The following is a 19,209-nucleotide window of genomic DNA, read 5'->3' on the forward strand; positions in this document are numbered from 1 at the left end:
TATCACTTCTATTTCGACTTTCAAAACTGTAGAAAGAAAATCCTTTGCCTTTAAAACCGTGTCAATTCTATATCTCCTTCCTTGATAGAATAGTGTCAGTCCAACTGGCACCTCCCATCTGAATTGAATCTGATGTTTTTTAAGTTCTTGTGTAAAAAAAGCAAATTGCTTCCTGTCTCTTAACATCTTTGAAGGAATCTCTTTCAACACCTTCAACTCCTGTTCTCCAATTTTTAAAGTTGTCTGATATGAAACTTGCAGAATTTGATTTCTCATAGTCCTTTTCACAAAATAAACCACAATGTCCCGAGGAAGCTTTCTCTGTCTTGCAATCCAAGAATTAACTCTATATATTTTATCAATTTGGTAAGCTACCTCTTGGGGTCCGCTTCAATAAATTCAGCCAATGCTTCTGATATAATTTTTCTTAAGTCTTCTCACGCTCTTCTCGCATACCACAATTCTAAGAGCTCCTTCCATAAGTTTATATTGTAATATCACAACCTGATCTTCATTTTGATCCACTTTTTTCTGAACACCTTTCATTTCATCTTCTAAATACTTATTTGACTGAGAGATCTGTTGCATTTCCACTTCCTATCCTTCAATTTTTTACTCAGTCCTTGAACTGCCATAAGAATATCTTCTCTTTTTTTTGCATTAAAATTCTCCATCATCTCTTTTTGCCTATCTTCAGAAAGTTTTAATTGTTCTTTCAATTTTTCCTCAAGACTTGGTTCAGATCCCCTTCTCCCAGAAGGCTTTAAAGGTTTAGCTGCCATTCTGTCTTCAAAAGAATCAGGAATTCAAACTTAATAACTCTCCTTCCCTCCTTTCAGTATAAAAAACTCCGTTTGTAACAATCCACAAGTAACGCTGCTTCATCGTACTAAAAATTTTACTTTCACTTTTAGACGCCATTTTAAAAGTCAATTAATCAAAGACAAAGAAAGGTTTCAAATTTCAAAAAGGGAGTCGGTACTTGCCGTGCTGATTCTACATCAAAGCTCGGACGCTTGTGAAATTCCCGTCTGCTTGGAATATCAATCAATTTAATAAGTTCTCTAGAGCAGAAGCAACATTCCTCTCCTTTTCCCTGATAAAAACAGGGGCGTGCTGAAGTTGGAAGGAGTGGAATTCGGTGGGGTCATAAATCCAGGAAAATTCGCTCTTAAGAGCAAACCCCCTGTCAGACCTGCCACTCTTCCACAATTCTGATAATCTCTTTCACCCAGAGATTATGCTAAGCTCAGTGAACAGTGATTTATTTTCTGTTTCACTGACTTTTACAATCTTCTAACACGGAGTGCTCTGTTTGAGCACCCAGCAGGAGGGTGACGTCACTGGAGCCTCCCAGAATGGCTTATTTTTTAATAGCCATGCAATTATCCTTTGAAGCACAGCTTCTGGTGATTATCTTAATAGAGGAGCTGGTTTGTTCTTACAGGTATAAGAATAAAGATTGTGAGAGAATAACAATTCTGAGATACCACCCTTTGATTCTTAAAAGTGTTCAGTGATAATGAATTCTAACAAGTCAACAATAAAAAAACAAAAAAATGCAATAATGGACAATACAAAGAAAAAAATATGGCAAGGATGACAAAAAAGGATAGGAAAGGAAAATCCACACATTCACTGGGGGGGGGGCATTCACTACTTATTTATTAGATTTATCCTGTTTATATTATTTTATAAGTAACTGCAGGTAATGAAAACACCTAATACTCCCCCTTCCTCCACAGCAACTCTGTGAGGTGATTTGGGCTGAGAGAGAGAGAGAGTGACTGGCCTAAAATCACCCAGCCAGCTTCATGCCTAAGGCGGGACTAGAACTCACAGTCTCCTGGTTTCTAGGCCCGCACCTTAACCCCTACATGAAACTGACTCTCACTAATCCTAATCCTAATTCATCCTCATGAAAGCCCTGGACCAAAGGTTCTAGTAGAGGTGTCGTCCAAAGTCTCAATGTCATATGGAACAGGGTTTTTAGACTGTTCCATGGAACTCTTAAGCTTCTTCGAGAACTTGATCAGTTCCATGAGAATCTAACGACAAAATGAAGAAATTCATTTAGAATCATAGCATCCTAGGACTGGAAGAACTTTGGATATTTTTTAGTCCACCCCTGTCCAAGGCTGGACTCCTTAATACCATCTAGGACAAATGATGATTTAGCCTCCAAACTCTTCTCTGCACTCTTTCTATGCCCTCAGCATTTTTTCTGTATCATGTGTTAATTTACATATGATTTTGCAAATATTTTGGCAGCCTAGTCATTAGAAAAAAAACATACCCTAAATATAGTAATAGAAGGAACAATCATAAAAGAAGTATCAAATATCAAATATCTAGGAACAATGTTCACCAAAGATGTATAATGTACAAAGAGATTCACGTATGATGCAATAAGGCAAACAAAGAACGGACAATTTGCTCCACTCCTACAACATGTTTATGTTTATATCTATACCTGCTATCTTGTACATGTTCGACAAATAAATAAATAGAATAGAATAGATAGAATAGAATAGAATTTTATTGGCCAAGTGTGATTGGACACACAAGGAATTTGCTTTGGTGCATACGCTCTCAGTGTACATAAAAGAAAAAGAAAGAAAAAAAATACATCAAAGGTGCAAATAAAGGTATAAATAAATAAATACATAAACATAAGGCAGTATCAATCAGCACAAAGAAGCATCTCATATAAAGCCTACTCATCCCCATCCTATGTTACCAGGGCCAAACATGGACATTTAGAACAAAACTTAAACAGAAGTTAGTCACCCCAGAAATTAGATGTTTGAGGAAAGCTGCTGGAATGACCAGAAGAGATAATTTCAGAAATGAGACCATAAGAGAAAGAATTGGCATAGAACCAATCTTCAACTACACACAAAACAGTAAATAAAGTGGCTTGCTCACTTGGAGAGGATGCCATGGGAGTCTTACGCCAAACAAGGAGTATACAGAAAGAGGAGAAGGTCAAAGAACACAAGGCAGACCTTGAAGAAGATGGAGAGACAACATCAAAAATACACTACAACAGCATCAAAGAACAATGGTAGAGGCTGCCAAAAGCTCAAAAGCCAAAACTTTGTTTCTCCCCTAACACCTAAAATGATAAAAGAGGAAGTAAAAAAGTCATGACTAATAACTTCTTTTAAAGAGTCTTACTGAATAGAATAGAATAGAATAGAATAGAATAGAATAGAATAGAATTGAATTGAATTGAATTGAATTGAATTGAATTTTTTTATTGGCCAAGTGTGATTGGACACACAAGGAATTTGTCTTGGTGCATATGCTCTCAGTGTACATGAAAGAAAAGATACCTTCGTCAAGGTACAACACTTACAATACTTAATGATAGTCATAGGGTACAAATTTAACACTTAATGATACAACACTTAATGATAGTCATAGGCTACAAATAAACCATCAGGAAATTGATTGAACTTGAACAACATCAATTTTCTGCACTAAAGTGTTGCAGTTATTATAACCATCTTACAAATGTTGTGCCTCCAAGTCAGGATTGATTCCTGATGACTGCCTGGACATGTCTCTGAAGTTTTCTCAGCAAGATTTTCAAAAGCAGTTTGCTCTTACTTTCTTCCTAGGGCTGAGAGAAAGTGACTGGTTCAAAGTCTCCCAGCTGGCTTTCTAGCTAAGGTGGGACTAGAGCTCATGGCCTCCTAGTTTTTAGCCTGGTATCTTAACCATTACACCAAACATATTGTTGATAGGGGATGATTAAAAATGAACTACCAAAAAATAGGATTTCCATGTTCATCAGAAAATTTGAACCTTGAAACTCCTTGTTGCCTAGCTACTACTACAGTATATCTTTTACATATAGCAGAGAAAACAGGAAGAGGCCAGCATGCAAAAACTAGCAAACTAGCAATAGAGTGAAGACAGATTAGGCATAAGGAAGTGGCTCCTGGGGCTTCATAGTGGGTTTTGTTATTCAGCCTGTGGTCCCAAAAAGAGCAATAAACAGAAAAGAACATTTTCAGCTAGAGAACAATTCTATCTCTGTGGTGAAATACATTTTTTTTACTACCGGTTCTGTGGGCGTGGCTTGGTGGGCGTAGCTTGGTGGGTATGGCAGGGGAAGGATACTGCAAAATCTCCATTCCACCCCACTCCAGGGGAAGGATATTGCAAAATCCCCATTCCCACCCCACTCTGGGGCTAGCCAGAGGTGGTATTTGCAGATTCTCTGAACTACTCAAAAATTCTGCTACTGGTTCTCCAGAACCTGTCAGAACCTGCTGGATTTCACCCCTGCTCTATCCCCATCAGAGACAGATAAGTGCAAAAATAAGTAATACAGCACATTCCTATTAAACCTTTTTTTAAATCCAAAATAGAAATGATAACACCAACTATAATCAGAAACAACACAAAGATACCAAGCCTTGGGAAAGCAGTAGATTTACAGAAGGAATATTTTAAAAACACTAGGATTTATTTAAGCAATTCTGGTCCTGCAAACTATAAGGTGCTTTATAAAGAAATTGCACTCAGACAATTTGGTGATGATTATCTTTTGTTTCTCCTGTAAATATCTTTTGTTTATGATTATGATACCCCTGGAGCTTTAATTATTGCTCATGTAAGAAATTACGTATCATTTTTAAAATGCATGAGAAAAATGAAAGATGAGTAAACTCAGGAAACATATAAACTAACACATTTAGAGAATTATAGTCTTCCCATTTTTATCAGTTAATGAATTGGAGCAGGCTGTCTTGTAGATTCTTTAATGTGCAAAATAGCATGCAGTTCTAGCCGTATGGTTCTTACAGTTCTACCTCTAATTATCTAGTGGTAACAATAGTCAATAAAGTTATATGCATTTTCAATACTTCCACTGCCCCAGCTTACTACTCAACCTGTTTTAATGGGCATATCTTGTTTGCATGACATAACAGTATCACAAGAGAGACACAAGTAACAGTATTATTAGGAGCCCCCTGTTTTTATCAGGCTCACCTAGGCAATTTTAGGACCAAAGCTAAACAACACATTACATAGTAAAACTCTGAAGGTGAAACTCAAGCTTCAGATGTTCCCTATGCCACCAATAAGAATTCATTGAAAATAGTGCAAAAACCTACAAGTCTTAAGATTGTCGTGTAATCCCACACTCTGAAGATAGCAAGCTGAGTTCCCAAATGGCACTAACTCAGTATTTTCCTTCTAGGCTAGTCTTAGCAACTTAGCTCACTGAGTAATTGATTATGTGGTCCTTGTTCTGACTCCACCTTCAAACACTAGTACTGTGATGGCGAACCTATGGCACGCGTGCCAGAGATGGCACACAGCGCCCTCACTGATGGCACACGAGCCATTGTCCCAGCTCAGCTCCACTGCACATGTGCATGTACCTCCCGCCAGCCAGCTGATTTTCGGGTCTCTGCCGTGCATGTGCAGGGGGCAGGGCATATGCGGGAAATCATGTGCATGCATGGAGTTGCACGTGTATGTGTGGGGGAGCATGGGTGGTCACGCACACATGTGCAGGGGGCAGGAGAGTGCAGAGATCATGCAAGCATGCGGGGGGCAGTGGAAGTGTGGGAAGAGCACGCACACATGGGGAGTGCAGGGGAGCACGTGCATGCGCAGGGGGGCACTGGGGATGGGTCACATGGCCATTGCATTATGGGTGTGAGCGCACACATGCTTTTGGCACATGACAACAAAAAGGTTAGCCATCACTGCACTACACCACATGTCTTCAGTGGCACCTCCTGTCTCTTGACCTGGAAAATCAGATGGGTTTAATGGGTCCTCTTTCCAGATAGGTGAAAGTTGTTCTTACTTCGTATACCTTACTTACCTCACAGATAGAATACCTGTCCAGAGATTCTTTGGGGGAATCATCTTTAAATTCCAGGAATCTGAAGGGGAGCATTAATCCAGTCCTATGTTTGAGTCCATTCATGGGTTGTTTTACAGGTACCCAATTTTCCAGAATATTTCCAGGATTTAAGAACCATTTTTTTCATGAAGCAGTAGATTTCCCCCACATCTAACTATTTTATTTATTGGCTTTTAGGAGGTTTATAGAATGATCTACCTACAAATCATACAATTTTTAGCTGGTTGTTATTGTAATTACATTTCTATGTAATTGAGGATACTCTTTATTTTGAGGGCGTACCATGGTGGGCATGTTCTATTTTTTTTTAAATCTTAATCTCCAATTTGGATTTTTCAAAATAAATATTGTTACTCAGTTATTAATTGCAACTTTCTTTTTAGTTAAGTGACTTTAACTGGGTAATATAACTTGATAATTAATGGAAAGGATTATACTACCAGAAATATCACTTTCAAAAATTAAAACATTATTCCAGGAAAGAAAAGGTTTGCGGAGGGTATATCATTGTTTTGTCACAGTATGCCAGTAAACCTTCAGCTAATCTCATTTTAAGCATTTAAGGATGATTGAGGATGGAACAAAAACAGCATACAGTCAGGCTGGAAAACTTTCAATGAAAATAACCACGCTTAGGATTTTAAAAACCTGAATAAATCCAAGGGCAAAAAAATATCAGTGGGTCACACTCACCTTCCCTTCCCAAAGCAATGTATTTTTCCAAGGGTGAAAAAAGGACCCCTGGTGGCCAAAGCTTTAATAAGGTGACACTGGAATTTTACTTTCACTTTTCCATAAACTCGTCATTAAACTTCCATTGCTGGCAGCAGTTGAAGGAGACAATTTTTCAGCTTGCTGGATTGGCTTCTTTCAGTCATAGTGGGGGGAAAACTGTCAAACCCATGGACAATGATCTTCAGAAAATGTAAGTGGTAGATTTCCCCCCCCCCCTCTTAAGGATGCCTTTTCCAAACAGGCTTCTGAGAGAATTGCCTTCTTGTTTTTTCAAGAAGCAACGGAAGCTTTGCTCAAGGGATAAGAGAAGATGTGGACAGTTTTAGGGGGGAAAGGGAGCGTCTGCTTAATCTCAACTTCCTTTTTTTTGTGTGGATCTAGTCTGCTTATTTTTTGCTGGGATATTTCAGACTTTCTATTTATAACTTTTAACCATGTAAAAAATATTCAGGGAAAAAGCTGTATAGTTTTTCAGCACTAGCAACTGCAAGTAATCTCATTTTGGACTGAATTTATTCTTCTGTGGGAAATATTTCTGGTATTGTTTCTGGGCAACTCAAGATAGTAGTTTATTATATAAACAATTACATGTAATTAAAACAATATATTTGACTGTTAGGTTTTAGATCTGCTAATCAAAGATAGGTCTATCTTTAGAAGTGTGATTGTGACTTGTAAAGGATAGGGATATGGGGAGAAGGAACTCCAAGAATCTGTTTGAATGATTCCTCTTGCTGCCAAGTTTAGAATTTAAATCAAGAGTTCAAGGAGGGAGAGGTTGGTCTCCACCACCACCACCAGCATTAATATTTCTGAAGGTTTAAGTGTGAGGGCTTTTCAAAAGCAATATTCCATATATAGGCAGCAACTGGAAACTTTTTTTTCTATAACCTTGGTTGTAGAAAACATCTGAAAATATACTTCAGACGTTATTGAGTCACAACTGTGATTCCAAATGACCAGTCTTTCCAGAACTTGGAATCACGTGATTAGTTGGCAAACGAAGAGCTTCACGGTAGCTCTTAGAATAACTTTCAGTACTTCCTAGTGACTGGGAAAGTTGCCTTTAGCATCAGGTGTATTAACCCCTCCCCTAGGCAAAGCACTGCACAGGGCCATGAACGGATGAATCACACTTCTTCATACTTTTTGTTAGCACATCAGTGACATTATTTTGCAAGATCCTAACACGTTGATTAGTGGATTACTAAACCAGAGAGCTATTTCTTCTCAGAACTTTGGCTGGACTGTATCTTGCCTTGATTTCCAGCTGTAAATTCCAATCAGTTCTGTCCACCGTTCTAAATTTGGCATTGTTTACATGATCAACTAATCTAAACTGATCTAAAATGCGAAAAACAAACTTCTGAATCGTTAACCTAGTTAAACTTTGATTGGAAATTCTGGAACTTGGAAATTTCTTCTAAAGCAGGGGTCCCCAAACTCTGGGCTATGCCATGGCCCATTTGGAACTAGGTTGCTCAAGCGATGGGCAAGGGCACATGCATTCAGCCACCATTTGCACAAAAGGAGCTGCAAGTGCACACGCCTGCTACTCACATCGAACCAACCCCTCCCTCCACATGCCAGTCTGCCAAGCCAAAAAGATTAGAGGTTGTTGTTCTAGAGCAGGGGTCTCCAACCTTGGCGACTTTAAGACTTGGGCAAAGCTGGCTGAGGGGCTCTGGGAGTTGAAGTCCCCAAGTCTTAAAGTCGCCAAGGTTGGAGACCCCTGTTCTAGAGTACCCAGGTTATAAAAACCAGTTCTGCATGTTAACAGATGTAGCCCAAAAGTTTCTCTAGAATGGAAGATGCTCATCCAGAGAACAGCAAAGAAATCAAAATAGTTACATTTGAGAAATTGGGAGCCATAACTCAGCCTCCTAACCTTCTGCGGGGACAAAGTTAACTGTTAGTTAATGCTTTCATGTCACTGGAAGGGGTTGATTTAATGAAGCAGCCATACAGCTTAGTCAGTCAATGTTCTGGTTATTATATGTTCCTAATTTCTAAAATTCAATTGTGCTCTAGTGTGATCAAGAAATTGAACCCAAGGTCAAACTGTGATTTTGTTTTAAAAGATTTCCAATGAATTCTATGGGATTGTCCTGGCAGGAAGACAACATTACAGTATTTAACGTCAGGAAATAATCTATACATATTCAATTTGGATGAACCGGCCAGATTTGCAAACACAAATCTGACCCACTTTAATCCTCATTGTATCTTCAGGCAAAGGTTTTTGTGACTATTGGTGAATTGGAAAGTTTGCAGGAAAAAGGAAAGGAATAAGCTGGGAGAAAGTTACTACAAATCAGTTTAAAATATCTTACAGAGAAGAACTTGTCCAAATTAAAATCCGTATATTTTTCTTCAGTGTTTACTTGAAGAAGTACCTACCCTTGTTTTAGAAACATTTAATTAAACAATGTTGTAATCTGCCCAGAAATCTTCCATTTCAGGCATTATCATCACCTCATGTGAAGAGAAGAGCAGGAGCCCTTTAATAAGAATGCTCTTCTCAATTGATTCCTTTACCATTGTTTGTTTCATGACATGTTGGTCAAAGTCAAAGCATCCACAGTAATGGAATGTTAATGTTATTTCAGCATTAGCCCTGAAGCCAGTTTAGTGCAGTGCATAAATCATCAGGCTCGAAATTGAGATGGTGAGGTTTAGTCTTGCCTTGGGCACAATGCCAGGTAGGTGACCTTAAGGCCAGTCACTTTCTCTCAGTCCTACTAAACAATGGCAAAACACTTCTGAAAAGCCTTGCCCAAAATCTGTAGGGTCTTGTCCACGTAGTGTCCAAGAATTGGATACAATTGAATGGAAGGAAGGGAAAAAAGAATTCATACAATTGCAATTAGAGATTCCATGTTTGATCAGACTCAAGAGCTCCCAACATCCACATGCAGAGCGACATCTGTTATCATTCCAACCACTGGGCACAGCTCAGTGAGTGCCCCATTGAACTCAACCAAGTCCTCTGATTCAAGGGGTCCCCAATCTAATCTTCAGCATAACTCTGGACTTGGATAAATGCTTCTCAGACAGCAAAGGCGGAATGGTCAGAATATGACTGGTGTTTACATTCCATGCATTGTGAGGCTCATTCTATGGACTCCTGCTTTGTTCTTGCAAATTCTTTTTAACATTTGGGGGGGTGGGGATTGATTTTTCACTTCTTGCTTGTATGCACACTGAGAGTTTATGCACCGGAGACCAATTCCTTGTGTGTCCAATCACACTTGGCGAATCAAGAATTCTATTCTAAAAAGGCCTAAGACCTGCTGGTTTTGTATTCAGACTCAGATGCCTTTCTATGGCTTCTTATGAAAGGGGGCACTTCTTAAAAAGTAGACTCTATGATTGATCCAAATCTAGCCGCAGTTGCCCTCTGATATGGCTGAAAATTATCTTACAATCGCCTGCCATTTTTTTTTTTTATTATTTATTTTTGTCAAGTACATATTAGATCAGGGATCTCCAACCTTGGCAACTTTAAGACTTGAGGACTTCAACTCCCAGAATACCTCAGCCAGCAAAGACCCCTGTATTAGATAATATATATAAGTATAAGCATGAATTAAGCACATAAAATGAATACAATTAAAGGGAACATTAGGACAGGGACGATAGGCACGCTGGTGCTCTTATGTACGCTCTTTACAGATCTCTTAGGAATGGGGTGAGGTCAACAGTAGACAGTCTTAGGTTAAAGTTGTGGGGGTTTGGGGATGAGACCACAGAGTCTGGTAGTGCATTCCAGGCATTAACAACTCTGTTACTGTTATTTTCATGGATCCTGCCACAAAATTTGTCTCCTACGGAGGTTTAAAAAAGCTCCGGCCAAGGAGTGTGTGTGTGTGTAGATCCCAGCAGCAGCGCTTTAGAACCAGCCGCGAGGCGGAATGCGAGAGTTTCGACTCGGCTTTTCCAATCCCCTGGCCAAGTCTTCGGAGGACAAGCGGGGAGGAAAGAAACTTGCTGGCCGGGTGGCGGCTCCTCTCCCACTTCCTCCTCCGCAGCTTCTGGCAGACTTGCAGGAAAGGCGCGGGGACGAGGCCGGCCTGTAATCAGAGCCGCGCAGCTGGAGGGCCTCCTCGCCTCTGGGAAGGCTAGAGACGCCCCGAGGCAGCGCGGCCGCGGGACAAAGACGCTTCCTGCCTCGCCACCCCGGCTCGCCTTGCCGCCATAATGCCAGGTCAGTAGATCCCTTCCGAGCGAGTCGAGCGGAGGGAAGAGACGGCCGGCGGCACCGCCGACTCTCGGCTGCAGGGGGCGCAGAAGGGCAGGACCCGCTTGAATCGGGGAAACCCGCTTGCGAGACCGCCAAGTTCGGTCTCTTAACGCCTTGGTGGGTTCCGCGCAGCGCGACGGTGTTACGAGCACCTCCCAAGCTCACGCCGGTTCCTGGCGGGAAAAGCGTTTAGCGGAATTCCGCAGAACTTAACTCCGAGGCATTTTGCAGGGGCGTCCTCGGGTGCACGTTTCAAATGGGTGTGAAGTATGATTAATCTTGTATTAATGTGCCGATCCAAGACTCGTAGGTTTCAGGTTTGTGTTTTGTATTAGGGGTCTCCAACCTTGGCAACTTTAAGCCTGGCGGACTTCAACTCCCAGAATTCCCCAGCCAGCAAAGCTGGCTGGGGAATTATGGGAGTTGAAGTCCGCCAGGCTTAAAGTTGCCAAGGTTGGAGACCCCTGTTTTATATGATTTGCAGCCTCTGTATATTCACAATTTATTCGGTACTTTCGATCCATTTAATGGAAGCGTTATCGTTGCATAGGCATACTGTAACAATAAGTATTACATGGGTAGTAATAAAAGAAACCAGTTATATGGGGCATTGTATGGAGTGAGTCATGCCTGTGTGACTCACTGGCACCCGTAGCAGAGTCACTATTTCCATAGTTTTGGCAATGCCCCTCACAGAAACTTTTACTATAGTAATCATAGTTAACCCTATTTTGCCAAACACCACTTAACATGCAGCGGATTCAAATGTATTCCAGCCATTGGCCTTTTACTATTAGTAGGTAGAACTACAGCTTCAGCAAAAGCTCTGAATTTCTTCAAGGGCGATTCTTAAACTTTGCTAAGACTGGAAAATAGAGTGGCTACGATTCTAATGAAACATTCTTTCTGTAATCCTGAAGAGTTGCGCATTTGAAAAGGCTGCTCTGGGTTCCTTATAGTTTCCATTGAATCACTCCTTCCTTTCCTTGTCTCCCAGCATATCACATATCCTCTTCATTCTGCATAACCATACATGCTTGCTCTCCCCTCCTTTTCTATGTTAGTGTTTCTCAACCTTAGCAAGATGAAGATGTGTGGACTTCAGCTTCCAGAATTCCCCAGCCTGCATGCTGGGAATTGAAGTCCAGACACCTTAAAGTTGTTAAGGTTGAGAAAAACTGCTCTGGAGCACTTTGCTTCCTTCTTGCCTCCTTCCTAGATGCTGTTCTATCTTTTTCTGATCATCTGAGTATTTTTTTGAACTTGAGCACCGTCTCTCTTATTATCATCAGGCAAGTCTCTCTTATCCTGTAAAATTCTCCCCCCCCCCTCCCGGTCCAGCAGGTATTTGTCGGTAGAATGGTTAATGCCATTTTATTTCGCTTTGTTTCTTAAGCATCAAATTGGTTGCTAACTTGGTTAAGTAACAGAAGTGGGCTGGGTAAGATTGTGCCACTTTCAATTACCTCTAAAGAGAATGTGAGAAATTTAAATATGATAGGATATGTTGTATGTTGTACCTTGATGAAATGTTGTACCTTGATGAACGTATCTTTTCTTTTATGTACACTGAGAGCATATGCACCAAGACAAATTCCTTGTGTGTCCAATCACACTTGGCCAATAAAAATTCTATTCTATTCTATTCTATATATAGACTGGCTGGAAGTGGTGGCTTTTATTGATTGATTGTTGCCCATCTCAGAGTGATCCTAGCCAGTTAACAATAGCTAATAAAAAGAGAGAGCCTAATGCTGGGAAAGATTGAGGGAAAAAGAAGAAAGGGATGACAGAGAACGAGGTGGCTGGGTGGAGTCATTGAAGAAGTAGGCGTGAGCTTAAATGGACTCCAGAGGATGGTAGAGGACAGGAAGGCCTGGAGGAACGTTGTCCATGGGGTCGCGATGGGTCGGACACGACTGCAACTAACATCAACAACAATAAAAAAGAGAATAAAACCAGAACAATCCTTCCCACCTGTGGCCCTGCTAACCCCCTATCTATCTTCTGGCTCAGGCCCCATCCTAATTCAATGCTTGGTGGTAAGAGTCTCATTTCATGGTCTTCCAGAAGGTTGAAGTGGCTTATTATGCATTGTAACCATGGAAGCTACTGCAATATGACCCCTTTTAGAGAAAGAACTCCCAGAAAATGCTGTGTTCGTTCTCCTAGCTCTTGTCAGAAACCCGTTTTCTAGAAACTAGGTTAGGGCAATGATGACATGGTAAGAGAATTGAGGCCTTGTTTGCAGTGCTTGGTTGTCCTGTGGCACCGAGTATATAGTATGCCTGTGACTCAGTATAGTATGTGCTCCTGGAAAGAGAAAGGGCTGCTTTAATGAGTTGTCTGCAGTGCAGGGGGTTTCAAAATTTTCAGGCTGCAGAACCTGCTAGTCTAAAAACCAACACCCCTCTTGAACCCCCCCTGGTCAAGAGGCAAAGCTCTAGTGATAGAAAATTGGCTGCATTTAACTGCATGTGAATTTTCTTCTTTTTGGCAAAAAAGAATTTTCTTCTTTTAATCTCTCTTGAGACTAGAAAAATGTGCTCCAATGCATTTTAAAGCACCCAGTTCAGGATCAAATTGGAAAAGTTGCACAATTCTAATAACTACTGTAATGTTAAAATAGGATAGAGTTTGTACATTTTTTAATACAGGTAGTCCTTGACTTAAAACCATTCATTTAATAAAAGTTCAAAGTTACAATGGCATTGGAAAAAAGTGACCTATGACCATTTTTCACACAACCGTTGCAGTATTCCCATGGTCACATGATCAAAATTCTGATGCTTGGCAACCAGCTCATATTTATGACGGTTGCAGTGCGTTGGGGTCATGTGGTCACTTTCTTTGACCTTCTGATGAGCAAAGTCAATAGGGAAGCCAGGTTCACTTAACTGTGTTTCTAGCTTAGTTACTGCAGTGATTCACTTAATTTCATAAAATGGGCCAAAACTCACAACTGTCTTGCTTAGCAATGAAAATTTTGGGCTGAATAGAATAGAATAGAATAGAATAGAATAGAATAGAATAGAATAGAATAGAATAGAATTTTTATTGGCCAAGTGTGATTGGACACACAAGGAATTTGTCTTGGTGCATATGCTCCCAGTGTACATAAAAGAAAAGATACGTTCATCAAGGTACAACATTTACAACACAATTGATGGTCAATATATTAATATAAATCATAAGGATTAATCATGTTTGTAAGTTGAGGACTATCCGTAGTCGTACACACAGGCAGTTGTTTATCCATAACAGTATGGGTCTTTCTGAGCTGTATGTAGAAAGCTCAATTAGGAGATGGGTGTGGCTTGGGTTCAGATGTGCTTGCAACCAAAACACATCAGACCATCAGATTGAGCTACATCCTGTGGCTGATCCTAGGAGGAAAAAGGAAGTATGAAATGCCTGGGCTATTTCAAGTGTAAGAAGGGCAGAATGAACTTGGCAAGAAAAGCTGCTCTTGCCAGATTCATGTCCTGCGGGACTTTAAAAGCAGAGCTGAAGTAGGATGTGCTGTTGAGGCTGCCTGTAATAAGTGCCTGGGATGCATGTTGTCATTTGATTGATGGCAAACAATAATCCTTTTAGATGTTCTAAGATGAGGAGACACTGAAAGAAATCACAAGATGCACTTATTAGCTTTTACTGTGGTCCTTTGAAAGCCAAAATTATATGTATGCCCTGTCCTGAAGTATCTATAATAAGCAGTACCAAATAGCCTTCCTATCAGATGGTTTAAAAATATTCCAAAAATAGGAATAACAGTCACCCACATGGGGACATTTCAGATAGTGTTTTTAACACCATTATGAAGGCTTGATTTTATTCTGAAGTGAATGGCTGTTTTTTAACATGTCCACAAATTGCCCATTTAGAATTTTAATTTTTTGTTTACATCTCAGTACTGCCCTTCAAAACTACCTTTAGATTAATTTATCAGTGTCTAGCATTCATAATAATCTGAAGCTATTTTTTAGTCAGAATTGACTTTGGGACTAAGTGTTGTATTTCTGAGAGCACATGCCTGTTATTTTTTTAAAAAGTCATTGAGGAAAAAGGCAGTGAAATTTGGGGAGCAGTTCTGAGTTGTTATATGTTCTCTCAATTGCTTAATCTTAAGAGTTTTAACTGTGGCGTGATAAAACAGAAAAGTAGACTTGGTCCTACTGAAAATTATTTGTTCATTTATTGGAATATCAGTAGGAAGCTGCAGGCTCCAGTTTCAGGGAGCCCAGCCCAAAAACTGCTTGTTTTAATTGCTAGTTCTAATAACTTCAATGAGCAATAGTTCCCCCCACTTTTTATTGTACAACACAAAGCTGGCAAAAACCAGGGTTGCTTCCTTATTCATTTTTTTTTCAGATTTGCCATCCATTGTTCATACACTTTTTATGTCTAATCAAAACAATCTTATGGTCAAATCAAAACATTTCAATTTCTATGGTATTATGGATTCACATTGCCCTTTAGCCAAAGAAAGTATTATTTGTTATTTAAATTTATTATTTAAATGTGTTGGGTACCCAAGTCCAGTGGACTTGTATGCTGTACGTTTACATTTTCTTTTCTTTTACTAATAAATTTCTAGTCTCTGTAAAATAAGAGTTGCTCATACTAGATAACAGCATGTGCCAATTTAATTTAGTAGCCCAATTCCAACTTTGCCAAATTGAGGACTTGCAAAAAGCAAGAAAATAGCTTGCTTCCCCTGTGATGAGCAGACACTGCAGAAACATCAACAATCAGAAATTGGGAGCCTTTCTTGCTTCCAAAACTGGGTCTGAAAAATTGCCTAAGTTTTAACAGTTTCGTAACTACTTTCTTTCAAATAATGATGCCTTATATAATAATAACTTATAGTTTTGGTGCCAGTAGCAATCAAATTCTCCATTTGTATGGATTTGTCTGATTCTTTCAAAGAAACAAGGAAAGGAGGAGGTGGATTGGGCCTTAAACACCTGCAGTTACCATAATGACCTGGTCATTCAGCAGTCATTCTGAGTTCCATAATTGCCTGCTTTGTGCAAAGGCTCAGTTTATCATCTGTGCCAAAGGCAAAATAAAGAGCATTTTCCTTTGTTAGTTTTCCTCTTGTCCACAAACAAAAATAGCTGAATTATTCTTTTCTTTGGATTACTTACTGACATGGTATTTAGTGATACACTCTGTTTACTTCTCCAATTTATTTTATGTTAACATGGAATAGTTATCTTAGACTGAGGCTCTCTGAGCATGGTTATTTGCTTGCAGATGTCTCATTGCCAAATCAGTGCTAGTGATTTTTAGGATTTGCTTCCTGTTTGTATACAGTTGTTTGCTTTGCCAGTATTGGTGAAGGGTATAGTTTTTTTCTTGGTAATTCCTTGATGAGAGTATTGGTTTGTGCTTGTTTGTCTAGTATTAGTCCCTCCTTATCTGGGTATGAGGTGCTGTGTTCTGTACTTTCTGTTTCCTCCTTAACATTTTTACTGTCTCTTTGACTGCTGTATACAGTAAATGTGGTTTACCTCTTTGTATCTATCGATAGCTGATTTTATTGATGGCTGATTGATAAACTATCTGATTAATAAGTGGACTTGTATGAATGCCAAGCTTCTGGGAATTTCCTGATGTTTTTGGATTTAGCTTGGTCTAAGATGCTCAGTTTTCCAGTTGTAACTATGATTGAGTCTATTGTGTTGTGAGATTAAGGAGTTTTCATTGTGTCTTCTGCCTCCTAATTCATGGGTGGGCTATACTAGTCTTCTACCTGTCTGTTCTACATAATGGCTATTGCAATCCTTAAACTGTAGGTTCAGATGACTCTTGTTTGTTTGTTTGTTTTTTGTCTTTTGATTTACTTAAGATGTTTTGGAGAGTTTTAGTTGTTTCTGTGCTACAATGATTTAGAATTTTTTTAGAATTTATTGGCCAAGTGTGATTGGACACACAAGGAATTTGTCTTGGTGCATATGCTCTCAGTGTACATAAAAGAAAAGATATGTTCATCAAGGTACAACATTTACAACACAATTGATGATCAATATATCAATATAAAATCATAAGGATTGCCAGCAACAAGTTATAGTCATACAGTCATAAGTGGAAAGAGATTGGTGATGGGAACTATGAAACGATTAATAGTAGTGCAGATTCAGTAAATAGATAAATGCCATGTGGTTGTAATAGTCTGGTGTTGTTTCTGAGATGTTTTTATGTATGGTACTGTTTTCCTATTCATAGCTTTGGCTGGCTGTGCTGGGTGAAGTGGTCAGACACTTTTTTTGTTAAAAGAAGTTGTATAGACAGTCTGTTTTCCTTTTTCTGGTGTTCTGAGTTACTGAAATGCGTTTGTGCTTGTATGAATAATGTTCTTACACAGCTCCTCTTGTAGGAGGTTGGGTTGCTACTTTGGTAGTGGAACACTTGATTAGTGTGGGTGGTATTATGTTGATTCCTTCCTCCTTTGTGAATTTTATTTCTTTGAAGATGTGTTTGTTTCATGTGTCTTTTCTTAGTTGTTCCTTTTTTTTATTATGACAAAGGTGTCGTCTACATACCAGAGCCGTGCTTTTAGTTGTATGTGTGGGAGTGCGATAGTTTCTAGACACGACATTGTAGCACAGAAGATCTGTCAAACTCTAGTGGGCCACTGTCCCACAATGCATTCATTGTAACTATCGTTTATTTAAATGTCAGATATTATTATTATTTCATTGTTACTAATAGTTTTAAATACTATTATTTTATTGTAATTTAGATGTTATGTACCAAAGTTCCCCAACTTTCCGGTTTTGCACTCCAGCGGGCAGGGAAGTGAGAATGGTTCATGCCCACTGCTCACGCAAATGGAGTGCATGTGCTCCTGTTCCCCCATTGCTCACACAAGTGGAGATGCGCACACTCACCTGCCGCTTTTGTGGCCCGGTTCCAAACAGCTAATGGCCCAATAGTGGGCCACAGCCCAGGGATTGGGGACCCCTGTTATATACAATATTCTTAGATTTTTATGAGATCTTTGATTTCTTAGACTTTATGAGATATCTTAGATTTTACAAGAATACAGTAAAAGAGATAAATTAATTATTCTTTTGATGAAAAATGATGTTTTTATAGTGTTTGGCTGGTTATTTGGATTTAGGCTTTTGATGAAATGTTGGTTACGTCTTTTACATACGGCTTTTAAAACCATTTTAAGCAATATATTTATGCATTTTATTACTCGTTGATATCAATCAAATATGTAATATTGTATGAACAAGATGTGTCTATTTTGACATAACTAGAGATAACCTTCTGATAATAAAGAAAATGAGAATATTGAGCACATTATATTGAGTATAATATTAAACCATACTTTCCAATTATCCAATCCCAGTACAGTAATAATTATTTTCTTGCCTTTAGTTGAACTAATGGGAAGCATAAGGTAAATAAATAAAAAGCAAAATATTCTGGCAAATGATACCTTTAATGCATCATAATTGCAGACATTAAACCTGTTTTTTTGGAAATGTTGTATTTGCATACATGAAACCTGGTAAGCTTCATGCATTTTTCAGCTCTATGAAAATACTTAGAATCCCTTAGAATTAATTACTGGTTTTTTGTGGTGTTTTTTTTATTTAAGCTAACATGCTTGATAAAGAATCATTGCTTTTAAAAACACGTGTCCTTCTGTTTCAGAGGAATAACTGTGGTTCACCTTCGGTTTCTATAATGGAATCTAATAGAAGACTTAATTCATTTAAACATCTATAATTTCAGAGTTTGTGATATCCTGTAGATACTATTTACTGAGAGAACAGAGAACAGACCTAGGGCTGGAGTAGTTGTTAAGTGAGTCACGTCTGATTTTACCATTATTTTTTTTGTTAGCCATTCTTATGGTAAATTACTGCAGTTGTTAAGTGAACCATGTGTTTTTAAGTGAATTTGGCTTCCTCCTGTTGACTTTCCTTGTCAACTAGAAAGGTTGCAAAGGTTGCAGTTCCACAACCTTAGGATATTGCAACTATCATACATACATGCTGATTTTCAGGCATTTGAGTTTTTGATCACATGGCCCTGCTGGGGATTTGCTATGGTCATAACTGCAAGAAACAGCCATAAGTCACTTTTTTCAATGCTGTTGAACTTTGAATGGTCACTAAACTTGGTTTAGTTATAACTTGGACTATCTGTATCTAGAACAGATTAAGCCAGTGGTCCCCAACCTGGACCTGCAGCAGTGACAGCAGTGGGGAGGGGATGATTTTGCATGCGTGGCTGCTGCTTCCATAGACCAGTTCCCAACAAGCCTCAGACTGGGGGTTGGAACCCTTGGATTAAGCCATCTATCAAATGT

General features: G+C 39.2%; 1 protein-coding gene across 4 annotated transcripts in view; it reads left to right on the forward strand.

Annotated features, from left to right (window-relative positions):
* Positions 1–3,195: 3,195 nt before the first annotated feature.
* CARD19 (caspase recruitment domain family member 19) overlaps positions 3,196–19,209 on the forward strand; it is a 32,522-nt gene continuing 16,508 nt past the window's right edge. Inside the window, exon 1 of one of the 4 annotated variants that reach the window (XM_058165578.1) lies at positions 3,196–6,821. In XM_058165578.1, coding sequence (XP_058021561.1) covers positions 6,806–6,821 — 16 coding nt within the window. In that variant the 5' untranslated portion in view covers positions 3,196–6,805. Of the gene's footprint in view, positions 6,822–10,199; positions 10,839–11,004; positions 11,135–19,209 lie in introns of those variants that run through there. The other 3 variants (XM_058165581.1, XM_058165579.1, XM_058165580.1) reach the window with 3 other exon arrangements.

Source organism: Ahaetulla prasina, chromosome 2 (assembly GCF_028640845.1).
Source record: "Ahaetulla prasina isolate Xishuangbanna chromosome 2, ASM2864084v1, whole genome shotgun sequence".
Classification (NCBI taxonomy): Eukaryota; Metazoa; Chordata; class Lepidosauria; order Squamata; family Colubridae; genus Ahaetulla; species Ahaetulla prasina.